A 16,957-nucleotide genomic window follows, 5' to 3' on the forward strand; every position below is an offset into this window, starting at 1 on the left:
TGTGTGCCTGCTGCTGTTACAATATCCTCTGCCTTACGTAAGGGACGGGGCGTGTGGTGCCCACTTTGTGTTTGTGCTGCAGCTGTTGGGATTTATTACTGCTTCTGGTGTGAGGATGTTGGCAACTCGTCACAACGTGCTTCAGAGCACACTTCTGCCTAGGGCTGCCTGGGAGGAAAACGACCTGGGAGGGAAAACTGACTTTTCTGACTATCATCTCTGGAAAGCTGCAGAAGATTCAGGTAATGTTGACTGAAATGCAGTGGATGCCAGTGATATTTTGCTTCTCTGTATCTTTTACTCTTTATATGGGTTTAATCACTTTGTATCATTTACTGGAAACAATGTAACTCAGCAAGTGAACTGTTCTGCACTGCTGGTGCTCCTGATTTCACATGTTAAAGTCACGTCATTAACTTAGTTCAGTGCACCTCAGAGCATGTTGTTAGAAGGAAAACAGAAAAAACAAACCCCAGAGAGAGACACAAAAAGCAAAGGTTTTACCTTTAGGGGTGATTTTATAATGCAACATGGCTTGTCCTTCAGAATTCCAAGGATTTTATCTTCTAAGGGGAAGAAAAATTGTCTTTGGAGGTAGATGATAAGTTAATGGATGCATGTAGCGTTTACTGCTTAACGTTGCAGCGATTTCTAATGCTACTTGTTATTCTAAAGACACATACAAAGACTTTGAACCCCATTGAATCTCTTCTCTGTTCTCCCTGTAATGTTACTGTTGCTAAGTTCATAGAGAGACATAATGATAACAGCAGTTATTTTTGTTGTACAAGTTACAGTGGTGTGTAGAATCCCCTTAAGTTGTTTTTCTTCCCCTTTCAGACATTTGATGCTACCTTTCCTTTCAACCACTTATAAACATACCTACCCTGATTTGAGCTGATTCTGGTTTTGATAAAATTGGTTTAAATGTTTATGAGACCCCTCCTTTTTTCTTTTTTTTTGTATAAAAGAGATCTACTTGCTTTTGCTCCACGTTGAAAATAGAACAGTTGAACTAGCTTGCTGCTTCTGTCTCTTTTAAGCTTTAAATGATGATATTTATGTGTCTATATGTCTTTATTATTGATAGAAGTGTTGATGCATGTTACTCAAGAGGGACAGGGAACTTCTGGAGAGAGTCCAGTGCAGAGCCACCAAGATCATCAGGGGACTGGAGCATCTTCCTTATGGGGAAAGGCTACAGGAACTGGGGTTGTTTAGGCTAGAGGAGAGGAGACTGAGGGGATGGTGGCGGTGGAATATCATTAATATTTATAAGTATATAAATGATGGATGTCGGGTCGATGGGATATCCCTTTTTTCTGTTGTACCTAGTAACAGGACAAGGGGTAATGGGATGAAGCTGGAACACAAATAGTTCCATTTAAACATAAGAAAAAACTGTTTCACTGTTCAGGTGAGGGAGCCCTGGCACAGGCTGCCCAGGGAGGGTGCGGAGTCTCCTTCTCTGGAGGTTTTCAAAACCCACCTGGATGTGTTACTGTGCAACTTCATCTAGGTGGACTAGCTTTTGCAGGAGATTGGAGTAGATGATCTTTAAAGGTCCCTTCCAACCCCTCTGTGACTTTAAAATAAATTTTGGGGCCTTTTTTTTTTTTTTTTTGGTGAAGTGTGAAGTAGGGAAAAAGAAAGTAATTTTATTCAGACAAGATTGTGCTTCTCTGTCCCAGGTTTGTGGCATAGCATGGATTTGACATCACTGCAACATAATAATCTACAAAACAGACTGATAAGGGAGTTGGAAAGAGAAGAAGGTAAAAAGGTTTTTATTTCACTATATTTTCTAGTTGCACTTAGGAACAAAATGTCTTGCTGACTATGTGCTATTTTGTCATTATTGTTTTTCCTGAATGATTGTATTTATGACACTTGTACAGAAACCACAACAGATAGCAATGTCATGGTATTCTGTCTATGCAGCCAGTATCTGCAGTGCCAGCATACTCTGGGCCCTGCAGTTTCCTACCAGTGCCTGGCATCTTGCCTGCAACTGATTCCAGGGAATGAAGGCACGATCAAGCTATTTAGGAGAGGTTTGTGGCTTGTTAATTAGGGAGAATGGGTTATTACAAGCTTGTTTTTTGTCTAGACAGCCTCAAACTTAATTTTCAAATACCTTCAGGGGCTCTTGACAGCTTTTTCTCTTAAGCAACAAGTTCACGGCTGTGTATCTTTCAGGATCCTGGAGCATAATGAGTAATCTGCTTCTTAGAGGTCATCAGGAGCATACAAGTCTTTAGAGCAATTATGTATATTGTTTTGGATGAGGCTAGTTACCTTCCACAGCAGAATGCAAAAGAAGGAGGCTTTTAAAACAATTTTATTTTTTCATCATATATTTGTTTAATATCTCATCTGATTCTTGGTCCATGTGGAGGCAAACTTTTGGGCTTCTGTTTTCTCAAAAGAGCTCAGAGTCCAGGTTTGATTTGCTACTTGTCAACGAGGCAAGGTGGACATAACTGTAATAATTAAAAGTAATTATTTGCTTACTGAAATTAATCTTTGATGTTTTACTTTCAAATATTTTTCTAAAGTGGCCTAGATTGATGACCTTCTCTGGGAAGCTCACTATGCACATTTAGAGCAAAGTGATTAGACAGTAGTATACATTGCTGTTCCACAAAGCATGGTTTGCTACTGTGTTATTTTAGCTTTAACAAAGAGCTCAAGTTGATCCTACGTTATGAAGCACAATTGTTATGGGGCAATAATATCTAGAAGTATAAATACTAAAGATAGAATGACTAAAGATTGAAGTATTGATAACTGGCATTATGCTTTATGTAGTACACAAAGGTTGAGGTAAAGTTGCATATGGGCATTTCTTTGCTTCTGCAAGTTTGGCTGTCTAATATTGATACTCTCTTCATGTAGGATTCAAGGTGGGGAGGAGTGAGTTCGCATGCAACTTTTTTAGCTTTTGAATTATTAAAATAAATTGTGTTCTGGGAGATTAGGTCAATGTGTGCAGAAATTAGTCAGTAGTACAGAATCTTTAGGTCAAATGCCACTTAGCTTACATGGTACCTGTGTTGATAGCAATAGCAGGTGGTTCTCTTCCATGTCCAGAAGCACTAGTTTGAGAGGATGAGGAGACGTGAATGAATATATTTAGTTTCATCTGACACCAAGTTTTGACATATTAAATTCCAGGCCAGGTTCTGGAGGTGGAGGGTACTGAACCTACTGCACAGAGATTTACCTGCTCAATCACCCTGAGTGATCATGCCTTCCTTTGTTCTTATTATTTTCCTCCATATCCTTCTGCCTTCCATTTTCTTTAACTTCACCTGTCTGGTCTCAATCTGTTACGTGGGGTTCTTACTCTAGTTCAGTTTCTTGCAGGTTCTAGTTTGAGCTCTTTCTATTCTTTCCTTCTTAATCGGCTTGACACAAGTTGTCCAGGTTAAAACTTCTTATTCTTGTTCATGATTCCCATTCTTCTGGTTCTTGTCTCACAGGTAGGTCCTCACCTGGTCTGATCTTTTCTGTGGTGTCTTTATCCAGCCATTCTCCATCATACCTGCCTCATTAGGTGTCTCTTTTCATGTCATGATTTCTCTCAGATTCTGCCACTCCATCTTAATTAATTGGAATGAAAATTACTTTTCCACAGTTGAATTCTTTAAATTCACTCCAGAATAACTTTATCTCCAAGACAAAAGGAGGAGAGCAAGTTTGCAAGGGGTACTTGTCCTTGACACACCATCGACTCACTTCACTTGGCCAGGGCTCAAGTTTTTAATCCATAAATATCTGAGAAAATGCTGACCTGGTAACCTTCACATACCTCCCGTCATTTTAGAAGGGACATGCTCCTTCTGCTCGCCCTACTTGACAGATGTCCTAATTGAGGGCAATTCCTGGCATCAAGTCTCACATGTGGAGTCCAGAAAGGGTGACTTAAGTGGGACACAGTTGGAATGGAGGCAAATGAGAAGCAGCCTAACCTTGTAACTGAGAAGTTAAGATATTCCGCTGGGAAGAGGGAGTGACTTAGTGTCTCATTCCTATTTCCTGGGTTACTTCTAAGGACACTTGTTACCTTTCTCACTCCCTTCCGTGCTGACACTTTCCCATTGACTTCAAAGACTTCACTATAAAATGTGGAAAATGTACTGGGACCAAAGTGTGGAGCACAAGTCCATTTCTTCACAACTGAGTGTCTAATTCATAGTTGGGCTTTTCCTTGGTGGTTGTCCTTCTAACGTGATTCTTGCAGTTGTGGTTTCCTAATGGCCCACCTCTGGTCATGTTGGAGGGGAGGAGAAGCACCTGCAGGACAGCTGAATCACGCACCTTGGATGTGTGAGTTGAGAATTTGAATGCTTCTGAGGAGAGTCCAGCACCCAGTTCCTCCATTTTCTGAGTGTATAAGTTGCTGAACCATTCTTTATACAGTGAGCTTTGCAATTAACAGTGTTGGTTTAAAAAATAACCTATTCATACTATATATAAATAATGTGTTTACTATATATCCGCCCACTACCTGCTTTATCTTTTCATCTTCCTCCATTTTGTCTCTCAGATTTCCATTAAGCTTCTTTCAAAAAAAACCACCCAACCACCCAAACAACCTATTTCATTAATTCTCATCTCAAAAGTATTAACTTTGCCCCTGAACCCTGTACTCATGGAACTCATACCATTACTTCCCTACATTTTTTTTTCTTTCACTGCAGGATCGACCTGAAACATCAGAACTCAAATTCTATTCTTTTTAGGCAACAAGTTGTCTCCAAACAAACGAGAAGACTGAGAAAGGTAGTGTGGAATAAGATTTGACTATAACCCAATTAAGGAGTGACTAGAGATAAACTACACCTTTGCAGCAAATCAGAATAGTCTTCTCTGAATTTCTCTCTTAGATGTCTTACAGTAACTTATATTTGAAAGTGGCAGCATCCAAATACTGTAGTAAACCTCAGGTATACTGATTTGAGTTAACTCTTTTCCATTCCTTTTCTCTTCCCCAAGAAGCAGACCTGCTTTTCCTGAAAACATTGCTAATCTCAAATGGAAAATACTTGTGTATGTATAGAACAGAAGTTGGAGGCAACACTCAATCAAACATGTTAACTCTGTAGAAAACTCTCTAACATGTTCTTCCCTCTCAGTTACGTGTCTGTCTCTCCTTTTTTCACATCTTTCCCCTTTGTTGTCACTGCATTTCAATAATAAATATTTTTCAGCTACCACGTGAGAAATGTGGTGTGTTTGCATGGATTGGTTATTAGGTTACTTACAGCTCCCTAAAGAAATATTTTTGAAATCCAGAATTATTGGTAGAGAAAATTTGGAAGATGTTTTAAGTCTCTTCTGTTCTGCTGACTGGTGCCTTTCATATTCTGACGTGTCTTTCAATGAAGTAAGAACTTTCAGTGGCTCAAAGCCCTCTTGACCCAGCAAGGTAAGAGATGTGAAAGATTAGACCAGACAATGGCTTAGATTGTCTAAATTATTCATCCAGAGCCTTCCTGTCCCTCAGAAATTGGCTGTTGGCTTTTTGTAATATTCATTAGACTCCATCTAATCTAAGAACATAGTCTGTTTTGTAGTCAAAGGGAAATTGCTTAGTTATCTTTAGAGATTAAATAACTGCTGAGCCAAGACATGAAGATGTTTGCAACGACAAACGTGATGAAGTAACAAGCGAAGTACCTGGTACATTTGAATTCATTATTAGTTCATGATATAATCTGATCATGATACTTCTATTTTCAGAAGACTTGTGACTTGAACGGGACTGGGATATCAGTGGTGTGAATTTCAAATTGAAAATACTCCTTTCAAGCCTGGATAAATACACAGACTGAATAGTGTGAGCATAGCCCTCTCCCCTTCTTGTTGTCTTATGCTCTCAGCTAAGTGCATCTTGTCTCTTGGCTGAGAAGAGGCTGCCAGTGGGTGGCAGTTTTGTATTTCTACATTTCAAAGTATAAAGTATCGAGCATTTTGTTACTCTGACATAGTATCTTGGATTGATCAATATAATATACCTCATCGTTGCCGTTACTTCAGCAGATTGAACTTGTAATGACATACTGGAATGCCTACACTGTTATATGATCATTTCTCTCTTTGTAGGTCGGATGGACTAAGGAAAAAATAACTGTATAGTTTGGGTAAATGCTGGAACAGTACCTTGCTTTATATTCTTAGAAAGGTGTAGGTTACAGCTGACATCTGGAAAGTCAAACACATGATTAGATTTCCCTTCTAACCCCTTCCTTTAAGGATCCTTAAGCTGTAATGGAATGGAGTGAAATAGAAGTAAGTGGCATGAAATACAGACACTAAAGTGATACAACTTGGAATTTGAGTACTGTTTTGTGATTCAGGATGGTGCATTTTCAAGGAGCCATGTTTGATGGTTGCAAGCAGTAAAAATAGCTCAGATAGATTCAAGGGGGCTACCTTCTGATGATTCCTGTCAGTGTAGTAATGTCACTCTTCTCCAGTCACCTCTTGCAGGTACAGAACTGGTTGCAGATCTGTTCCCTTACTGACCTTTCTTCAGATATCTTCTTGATGTTGGGTTATATAAATAGCTGTTTTTATAAAGAGATAGGAGTATGTATATATAGTATATGCAATGTATATTGTATATCTTGTGTAGATATCATATATGTGTGAAATACATTTCGAATCTTTACTTTGGATGAATCCAGTTCAATGGGTCCAGAGTAGGGACATCTGAAGATTTCTGACTATCACGAATTCTTGGAACGTTCTCTGATGCCTTACACAGTCATGTCAGTGCGGGCAGAGTCCTCCTGCATTCAGCAAACTCAGAGGCAGTAGCTGAGAGATATTAGCAGACCCACGTGCATCTTTACAGCCCTTGGTATCGTTCTTAAAATATTTGTAAATACAAGTCTAAATGACAAACTGAAAACCTAAACTCTACAGGTGAGAGTATACTGTTTCTGAAGAAGTGTTGCTGTAGGGTTGAACTTTTTCAGGTCAAGTTCATGCTAAAGGCTTGGATTTGGATTTCATTCCTTTTGCCAGTTGGAGAAGATCCCATTAAAGTAGGAGAGAAGCAGGAGACTGCTGGGGTCTTATTTCATTATCACCTTGGACTGTGACATCGTTTGACCCTAAGAGACTAAGTAAGGTCAGGCCAGCACTTGTGCGAGACTAATCTGTACTTTTTCCCTTGTAGGTTGTTTGTATGAATCATTGGGTGAAACTATTGTTCATTAGTGCTGTCCTAATTCTTTAGCAAAGTACTTGGAGGATGTTTTGTTACTCTGTGTGCTATTTGTGAATGAATCTGAAAATTAGGATATTGATTGCTAGTATATTCTTCACAGCTTTTATGTGGAGGAGCCATTTTGCTTCCTTTTTTAGCCATGTTTAATTCAGATATCTATACAGTGGTATCCATTTGAAAAATAACTAATTTTAATTCAGCTGTCTTTGCTACTTTTCTTGCATTTTAAATGCTGGTTAACAGTGCCTATCTCTCTTCCCTTTTTATTCAGTGGAAAATGCATTAATGTAGGCAGTATCATTAGTTATGCAGTGAGAGATTTAACATGTGCCATTAATTGGAGCAAGATACCCAACTGAATTTCAAGGTTACCATTTCCTGATGGAGCTGTGTACTCCCAAGCATGATTTTATGTGACAATTGGTGTAAAGGGAGTGGATAATAATGTAATAGTTTTCTAAACAGATACTATTTCTACTCATTCTAAGCAAAAAGTGTGTGGATAAAGGTAGCCTAAGGACCATTTGTGTGATTTAATTCATTGTTAAAGAAAAAGGTGCTGCAGTTTGCAACTTGTTCCATTCTGACCTGGTCTGTCTTCTGTTATATTCCTTCTGCTTTCCTTTCCCCACTTGAAGGTCTTCTCCAACTCTATCTCAGCAGAACTCACATCCTTTTATTTCTTTAGATTTCATTCTAAAATAAACCATTTAATTTGACATTTAAAAGTGTCAGCAAAATCCTCTGGTTTCCAACACAAAATTTTTCAGCTTGACAGGCGATTCTGTAACTAACCTGCCACTAACTTCACAACTTCAGTCTTCCACATGATTTATTACGTCTCTTTGGAAAACTATGTTCACATTTCTGTTGTAATAATGATGATTGCTTTGCCTTTGAGAATGATGTTTATGCTGTTTTCTTAATGACTTGGTTGATATAGTGAAAGATGTGTCAGCAGTATGAGACTTTTCTCCCTCAGTGCTGATATTACCTTAAAATCTCGGGAATTCAGAGAACACGCTCCCAAGATGTTAAACTTTTATGATAAACAATACTTTACTTGAATATTTTCAAAGAACTCTGTAAGAAATTAACCTATTGGGCAGAAAGTCTTAAGAAACTTAAAGACATTAAAATTCTCTTTCAAGAAGAATTTGAGGTACCTGTGGATGGGAACTTCTTTGTGAATACAAATTCAAGACAAAAGGAGAGTTATCTATTTCACTAACAGAAATGATCTGTATTTCTATATGTTATCTAAGCGAAATGATTCTGAGATCAGACTGACTCTTGAAACTCCAGTGGCTTCTGTGTATATATCCTCATGCAAAGGCATGAATAGGCTGAAGAAAGTAATTCTATGCATATACCAGTTCCATGCCTCTCCAAATCACAGAAGAGGAGTAAGAGTAAACCCACCTGGTCAAACCCAGGCAAGTGAAGAAGGGAGGAACCGGTCCTAGCAGACCTTTAAGTTCATAGAATCATAGAATGGTAGGGGTTGGAAGGGACCTTTAGAGATCAGCTAGTCCAACCCCTCTGCAGAAGCAGGTCCACCTAGATCAGATCGCATAGGAACATGTCCAGGAGGATCTTGAAGACCTCCAAGGAAGGAGACTCCACACCCTCCCTGGACAGCCTGTGCCAGGGCTCCCTCACCTGAACAGTGAAATAGTTTTTCCTTATATTTAAATGGAACTTTTTTGTGTTCCAGCTTCATGCCATTACCCCTTGTCCTGTTGCTAGATACCATAGAAAAAAGGGATGTCCCAACCTCCTGACACCCACCATTTAGATATTTTTAAAATATTAATAAGATCCCCCCTCAGTCTTCTGTTTTCTAGACTAAACAGCCCCAGTTCCCGCAGCCTTTCCTCATAAGGAAGATGTTCCAGTCCCCTGATCATCTTGGTGGCTCTGTGCTGGACTCTCTCCAGAAGTTTTCTGTCCCTCTTGAGCTGAGGAGCCCAGAACTGGACACAGTACTCCAGGTGAGGCCTCACCAGGGCAGAGTAGAGGGGGAGCAGTTTAGTAGTTCTGACAAGTTCTGACAGTTTAGTATGGGTTCTGAGGAGTATGGGAAATGCCCATTATATATTTCCATTCTTACAAGAATTGTGAGCCAGGTCAGTCAAGACTCCTCTTTTCTTGTCTGACTCAATTCTACTGATGAGTCATCTCTTTTTGTCTTAAAATATAATTAAATCCATTCATCAAGTCATAGTTTTAAGATTTGTTTCTTCCTGAACAAGAGAAAAGCACTTCCAGGAGAATAACTTCCCATCAGCTTTCTTTATCTGTTATCAAGAAAATAATTTGATACCGGCAGAACTTCCTCAATGCTTGCAGGTACTGAAAGACTTCATTTCACTTGGATTTTGATTATTCTGGTAACAATTTTCTTCTGGCTTGAAAAGTTTCCCACGAGTTTCTTATTTTTCTATACTGACTGCTTTGAAGGCAGTTAATGAAAAATTAACATCTCCTTTTGAGCAATCCCACAAGAAGTTTAATTATTCTGAAAGATATAAAGCAGAAAACAGAAGAGTGCCTTTTGCAGGATGAAGGGAAACTTGTGTGATAAGTAAGCAAAGCTGACTGAAAATCTGCACTCCTTATTGTTTCAACACTCTTTGTCAGAATCATTAGCCTACTAGTCCTGATAACATTTTGTGTTGTGGTTTTGAAGCCTGTCTATCTTATGATATCTCTGATGAAACACTTTCTATTTTGTATTCTCCATAATTTTTAAGGCCTTCTGAAGGGGAAGACAAAAATACAAAAAATATATTATCTTCTCCAGATAACCCATGTGGGGGATTACCAGGGGGTCAAAGATTTAAGTGGTGTCATTAATCAGCAGATTTGGTATTCTTCTTTCAATGGTGTGGATCGCTTATCTCAGGTAGGGAGCCGTGGCCTACAAACTCTGTTAGTGTAGGTGCTGTACAAGTCTGAAGTAGAAAGACTGCTGATAATGTAGGGAATAAGTAGGAAATGTTCACTGAGCACTAGAGGAGTAGCTATACTGCTACAGATCTTCTGGCAGAAGCTTTTTAAGTTAAGACTTGTGTAAGCTAAGAAGTTATGGCTTCTTTACAAAATTGAATCCAAAACAGATGACAAGGGAAGAAGAGTCAAGAAAAATGGTTGTGGTTGGGAGATCATAGAAGGAGTAGCTTTTTACTTACACAGTTAGTACTGATAACTGAACAAGATCAGAGTGCTCTAAGCAATCAGAGAAAATGCAAAGTAAATTCTTGGAGTACCATGGATTGGTTGGTAGTATTTGGGCTTTGTTGTTTGAGTATTTTTAACTTTTGGATTACATCTTAGTGTCAATGTGCTAACATAGAATCATAGAATGGTAGGGGTTGGAAGGGACCTTTAGAGATCATCTAGTCCAACCCCCCTGCAGAAGCAGGCCCACCTAGATCATTGAACATGAAATTTCTTATTTGTTGCTATTCTCTAGTTTCCTCTAGTAAGTTGAATTACAAACTCTAAGCACTGGGTAATGAGCCTGAGCATATTCCTGATGTGTTTTTTGTTTGTTGTAGTTTCTTTAGTTCCTTCATCCTCCTATCACAAGAAGGGAAAAGAGATTTTGTCAATAGGTTATGGCAATAAAAATACTGAGTCATGGTAGAGCCAACACTTGAGTCCATTGTGTCCTGTGGCTGCAGTGATTTGAGGGGGATGAAAATGTGAAGAATCTTTGGTAGATCGATATTTTTTATGCTGATGGAAACATCAGTGTTTTCATTTTTAATAGCCATTAGGCCTGCAGGTTCTGTGCAGACCCTGATCTTGATGGTGAGTACAGGCTTGTCACAGGAACTCTGATTTGGACAGGATCTAAATCTCTAGCGTGCTTTCTAGGAGGTATGACTCATAAACACGTTTTGCTTTAGCTAATTTGCCAAGAGGTCATAGTTGGCTGTGAAAGAAAATTTCCTGTGAAAACTTGGAATGATTCTAGATTTGCAAAGAATATGCTCTGGACAGCTTCACTTACATATCTCTTTTGTAACATTGTGGTAGAGCTTTGAGTGATGATGGCAAAACTGAATCTGACTTGGTATTCAGCTAAAAAAGAATAAATCCTCCACTGTTAGAAGAGTTATCCAGGATTATGTTAGCTATCATAAATATCCTTTGCTTAGCAACGGGCATGGCATTCAGGATATCAAGCCAACTGGAAAGAATTCCTCTGTCAGGGCTCTGTTGGGGTGGGTGGATAAGCTTTCCTGACAACACTAGTGCTTTCTCTCCTGTCATGATTTGTGTTGCTAGGATCTATTTCACAACTTTTGTGACAGACTTAGAAATTATACTGTGGCTCCTTTTGTTTACTGTCAAAAGAAGGCATAATGTGGGAAAAGTGAATAGTAAAAGAGTATGGAAAATAATGCAAAATCTGAGCATGTAAGACCACAAGTGTCTATACTAGGGCTTGAAGGGGAAAAATAAGGTAAAAAATTTCCTTTGAATTGATGAAATGGAAAACAATGTGTGGTAACATTCCACTTCTTTACTTTTTATGTACTTGGCTTCTTCATCAAAACAGTAAAGAAATTATTTAGTCATCAACTGGGATCTTCAATTAGAATTCAGGAGGCTTCTCATGGACCATGCTAACCATTAATGGTAAAATGTATTTTAATTGACAGATGTAATTTGCAATTTTGCTTCCAAATCAGCTTTTCAACATAAAGTGTTAATTTCATTATAAGTCCACTCAACCTGTTTGACCTTCTTCTACATTTGTTTCCAGGGGAAAAAGAAGATGAACAGATAGTTGCAGAAATCATGAGAAGGCGTTTTTTCCCTGCAGTTATAACTCATAAGGCCTGGGAAGGCTTTCACTTTGCTGGCCATGAAATAAGGATTACAGAAGCCACTGACTCTTATGGGGCTGTCGTCTGGCCATCGGTACAACGTTAATGCAATATTATTACTACATAGTTTTGGACTCTTCTAGCAATTTTAATTTGTCTTGCATGATAAACACGTTTTGTTGTATGCTGTAAATCCAAGGAAGAGGTTCCGTCCTTCTGTGTCTCCATTTTGCAAATCCCAAACCTTAACATAGCCTGATTTTGCATGGATTCCAAGTTCTCAAAGCTTCTTGTTTGTGTCCCTGTCACTCAAGATGTAAGATCTTGTGTCCCCTCCTCACCTTCCAGTAATGATCCTATTAGACAATTAGGAGCATATTTTGAAGGAAATATGGCAGTCTTATGATGATTACATTTCTGTTTGTTTTATAAATACAGATGGCTGTATAGCAGGCAGATCCTGGTTGTAGAAACAGCTGTGATATTGGATCACAAGGTGTTAGCACTTAGAGAAGCTACTCGTCCTACTCATGTGGGAAAGAAATTTATCTTGTAAATGTACAGTCATGGGAAAATGGTGACCTGAAACATTCAGTTTCTTTAACAGACAGAAATCCAGTGGGAGAGAACCATTGTTGTTGCCTCTTCATATAAGAACCATCAACATGCACACCATGCAAAGTGCTTTCTCCAGGTTTTGAATCTGTGCAATGCAGCTAACTGATCATTTTGAAATAATTAAGAGTGAAAGAAACTGCTGCAGTTGGGGAGGTACCACTATGCACCATTCACACTTGTGGCATTGAGAGAACTTTCCTAAAACAGAATTATTTCCAGGAGCATCTACAAGAGAGAGCAGACTAAAACCCAGGTGGCTCCATTTCTGTCTCAATATCAGCCCTGTAGGATAATACAATTTTAAAGAAATATGCCCATAGTTGAGCTAAGGAGAGTTAGAGTACTTTGCTGTTTTGAACTTCAAACAATTTTCCTTGTCTTAGCAGACTTGGACAAATTGTTTATACTATACCTCTTAGCAGCCTCAGTGTGTGTCTTCAAGGAAAGGTTGACTGACTGCCAATCACTGTCACAATATCATGGGCTGTACTGAAAAGCATTTGGTTTATTTTTTTATCTGGAAAGGTTTAACTAGTTTTGCTGTGGAAGGAAGACAACTTTTCTGTCTGTCATTCATCCTGTTCACTCTTTCTGTCCCACCCAACAGAGTTTGAACTCTTCCAAAAGATGTCAGCCAAATTTGTCAAGAGGGCAGAAACTTTAAGGAAAAGAAAATTTCTACGCGTTTCATGGAAAGGAAGACAGATCTCAAAGTTTCCCTAATTTAACCCCTAGCAATATTGATCATGCCTGTGAGCTGACACAACAGAATATGGCAAAACTCTGAGGAAAGAAATTATAGGAGTATGTGGAACTGGCAAGAAATCTTAATATTATGTGGCTTGAAAATGTCAGTCAAACATCAGACATAGTCTTTAGGAACCTATCTTTAGTTAGTTTAGGTGCTCACAGTAATTTCTAGATCAAAGCTTTGTTGATTATGAGATATATGTAAGTTCACACAAACGACCCTATTCCTTTTGCTCTTAATTAAGAGCTAGAAAGCAAAAATCTTTGTTTGAAGTTACAGCATGTTAACATTGAGTCAACAGTCCTCCTTCCTTTCCTTCTTCTTGTTAATTGGTTAAAGGCAAAACTGAGGGTGTGATTTTGCTGTGCCAGACTAAGACACTAATAATTACCTTTCCAAACCTGTATTGCAAGAACGTGTGGCAACCATTATAGATGTTTGTCAATGTGGACTATATAATTACTGAAGGCTGGCGAAAAAGTGTGAAAGGCAAGCTGGAAACTATCTTTCCCAGAGAAATAAAACTAGCAATTTCTATTTCAACAGTGAACTAAAACTCACTGGTCAGTTTAAGACAGGGCAGAAAAGGTAAAGAGGTTTCTTAATCACTGTCTATAAATGCATAGATGAGTCTGTTGTAGAGGGCTCTTTGGGGCTTGCTTTGCTATAAAAGTTTGCTAAGTTTTAATGAGATAAGCACACAGAAACTGAAACTCAAATGAACTGCAAAAAAAGGAGTAAATCTGTTAGTCCACATTGAATCATTGTGATAATTAATTATTCTTAGAGATAATTATCTGTTGGAAGAACTTAACAAGGGTGGTTGTGGATTTTCTTTCACAAGCAATCCTTATATCAAGATGTCTTTGGGAAGGACACATTTTAACTCAACCAGAAGTAAGTGCAATTGTAAGCAGGAATTGCTGACTGGAATTTTATAGCTCATGTTATGCAGCACAACAAATTAGATAATTGCAGTTGTTCCTTCTGGCTGTAATGCTTTGCAAGTCTATATTGAACAATGTTGTGGCATTTATTTTGTCAGCCTATAGAACTCAAAGGTCATAGTGAGCTTGTGGTCCTTTAGGGACAGTGTTTGAATTAACATTGCCCACTTAAACAGATAAAATTTTTTTTTCATGCTTTTAAATGACAATGCATGTTTTCGAGAAGGAATGTATTTCATTTATTTGTTCAGTATGTTCATGGATTCCCTCCCCTACAGGCTCTTGTTCTGTGTTATTTTTTGGAAACTAATTCTAAACAATACAATTTGGTTGACAAAAATGTGATTGAAATTGGAGCTGGAACTGGGTTGGTCTCCATAGTAGCCAGTTTACTGGGTGAGTACATGCCATTGCTCTTATGGCTCTTGGAAACATTTCTCAGATGAATACTGGAGGACAAATAAAAATGGTGCTAGTTCCTCTGAAAATACTGATGTTAGAAAGCTTTCAAGAGCAAAAAAAAAGTAAATTCCAAAAGGCTTGTTTGGATTAAGGGAGTGGAACATCTTCCTTATGATGCTTCCTTATGAAGTGGAGATGCTTCCTTATGAGGAAGCTGGGACTCTTTAGCTAGGAGGAGACTGAAGGATGACCTCATTAATGTTCACAAATACATAAAAGGTGGTTTTCAGGAGGATGGAGCCAGGCTCTTCTCAGTGATATCCAATGATAGGACAAGAGGCAGTGGGTACAAGCTGGAACATAAGAGGTTCCAAAGAAATATAAGGACATATAAGGAAAAATAATTTCCACTATGAGAGTGAGAGAGCACTGGAACAGGCTGCCCAGATGGATTGTTGAGTCTCTTTCTCTGGAGACATTCAAAACCCACCCGGACGAGTTCCTGTGTGACCTAGTCTAGGTGGTCTTGATCTGGAAGTGAGGTTGGATTAGATGATCTTTTGAGGGTCCCTTCCAACCCTTGAGATTCTGTGATACCTGCTCTCTTTTTCTGTAAAGCTGCGAGTGTATTGGTGCAATAAATGAGGCCTCAGTAGGTGATGTTGGCATTAACAGTATTAAACAGGGAACCAGAACAAGAAGCTAGTGGCCTCAGAGGTGGCTGATGGCAACCAGATGAAGCCAGATGTAGGTATGACCAAGGCATCACCTTTCATTGGCCAAATAGCTCTTGGATGCCAATTCACTTTTTTTTCCATTTGTTCAGAATTTTCTTTCAACAACTGATTGTCAACATGATTTTTGTTACAGACATGATTGTGTTTTCTTTCATGGTAGCCTGTTCTTCCTCAGTACTAATCCAGATAAGTCACTTCTGCATTTTAACAGAATTTTAGCTTTCTGTAGTCTAAGAAGGCTTCTTCCTGTATTGAAAGGAAAGAACCTGAGGCAATGCTTGAATCTCATGCTGACTTCTTGGTGTCATTAACTGGCATTCTTCAGTCCCTAGTCACTCACTGTACCTTTAATCAATATGATATCAAGATGCAGTAAGTATCTGGTCTTTCCCCACCCATCCTCAGCTGCCTTTAGGTGGCAATCTGTAGAAATAGAGCTACTGGGAACCAAGTATTTAATGTAAGCACAATGGCTAAGAGCTACTTGGAACATTTACATTGTTCTGTTCCTCTTAGTGAGAGCTACCTGATAAAATCAATTCCTTGTGCAGTGACTTTTGTGAATGGGCTTTTACTCAAGTCCTTAAGTATGTTTAAAGATTATGTTTATTTTCTTCCTGTCTTAGGTGCACTTGTGACTGCCACTGATTTGCCAGAACTGCTGGGAAACCTTCAGCACAATGTTCTCCAAAATACAAAGCTGAAATGCAAGCACCAGCCTCGTGTTAAGGAATTGTCTTGGGGAATTGATTTGGAAAAGAACTTTCCTAGGTCATCATGTCACTTTGACTACATTATGGCTGCTGACGTAGTTTACCATCATCCCTTCCTGGATGAACTCCTCCTAACTTTTGATCACTTGTGCAAGAATGACACTGTTATTCTGTGGGCTATGAAATTTAGGTTGGACAAAGAGAACCAATTTGTGGGCAGATTTCAGACACTGTTTGACTTGGAGGTGATTTCCGATTTCCCCAGTTTGAACATAACCTTGTACAAGGCAATGAGGAAAGGCAGGATGAAAGCCACACCTTCCATACCAGTGGCCTGAAAGAGACATATAGGCAGATGATGGTTTCAGCTGTTTTGCAGCTTACTCTCTTTCTAAAAATTTCCATGTTAGTAGCAGCTAAACACCTGAATGAATGGTATATTTAGAAGTAGCTAAAACAAAACATTAGATTCGTAGTGCATCCCTAATAAATTCATAAATTCAATTTGCTGATAGTGTTATAGACAGAAGAAATATATTTTTGACATTTTCTTGACTTTTATGAGCTAAGCTGACAACATTAATAACTTTCACAAGTCTTGCCATTATTGTTATGGCTCATGTAATGAATATTTCCAACAGCTTTCAATCAGAGCTTTGAATGGTATCTTGTAAGATCAACCAATCATTTAAAACTTAAGAT

At 38.6% G+C, this 16,957-nt stretch overlaps 1 protein-coding gene across 1 annotated transcript; it reads left to right on the top strand.

Annotated features, from left to right (window-relative positions):
* The first annotated feature begins 115 nt into the window (after positions 1-115).
* On the top strand, positions 116-16,593 carry LOC104562111 (protein-lysine methyltransferase METTL21E). Its single transcript, XM_010208043.2, is given in 6 exon segments — positions 116-242; positions 1,642-1,689; positions 1,692-1,775; positions 12,024-12,181; positions 14,682-14,799; positions 16,169-16,593. Coding segments are annotated over 6 exon segments (960 nt in total).
* Positions 16,594-16,957: the final 364 nt, after the last annotated feature.

Source organism: Colius striatus, chromosome 1, assembly GCF_028858725.1.
Source record: "Colius striatus isolate bColStr4 chromosome 1, bColStr4.1.hap1, whole genome shotgun sequence".
NCBI classification, from domain to species: Eukaryota; Metazoa; Chordata; class Aves; order Coliiformes; family Coliidae; genus Colius; species Colius striatus.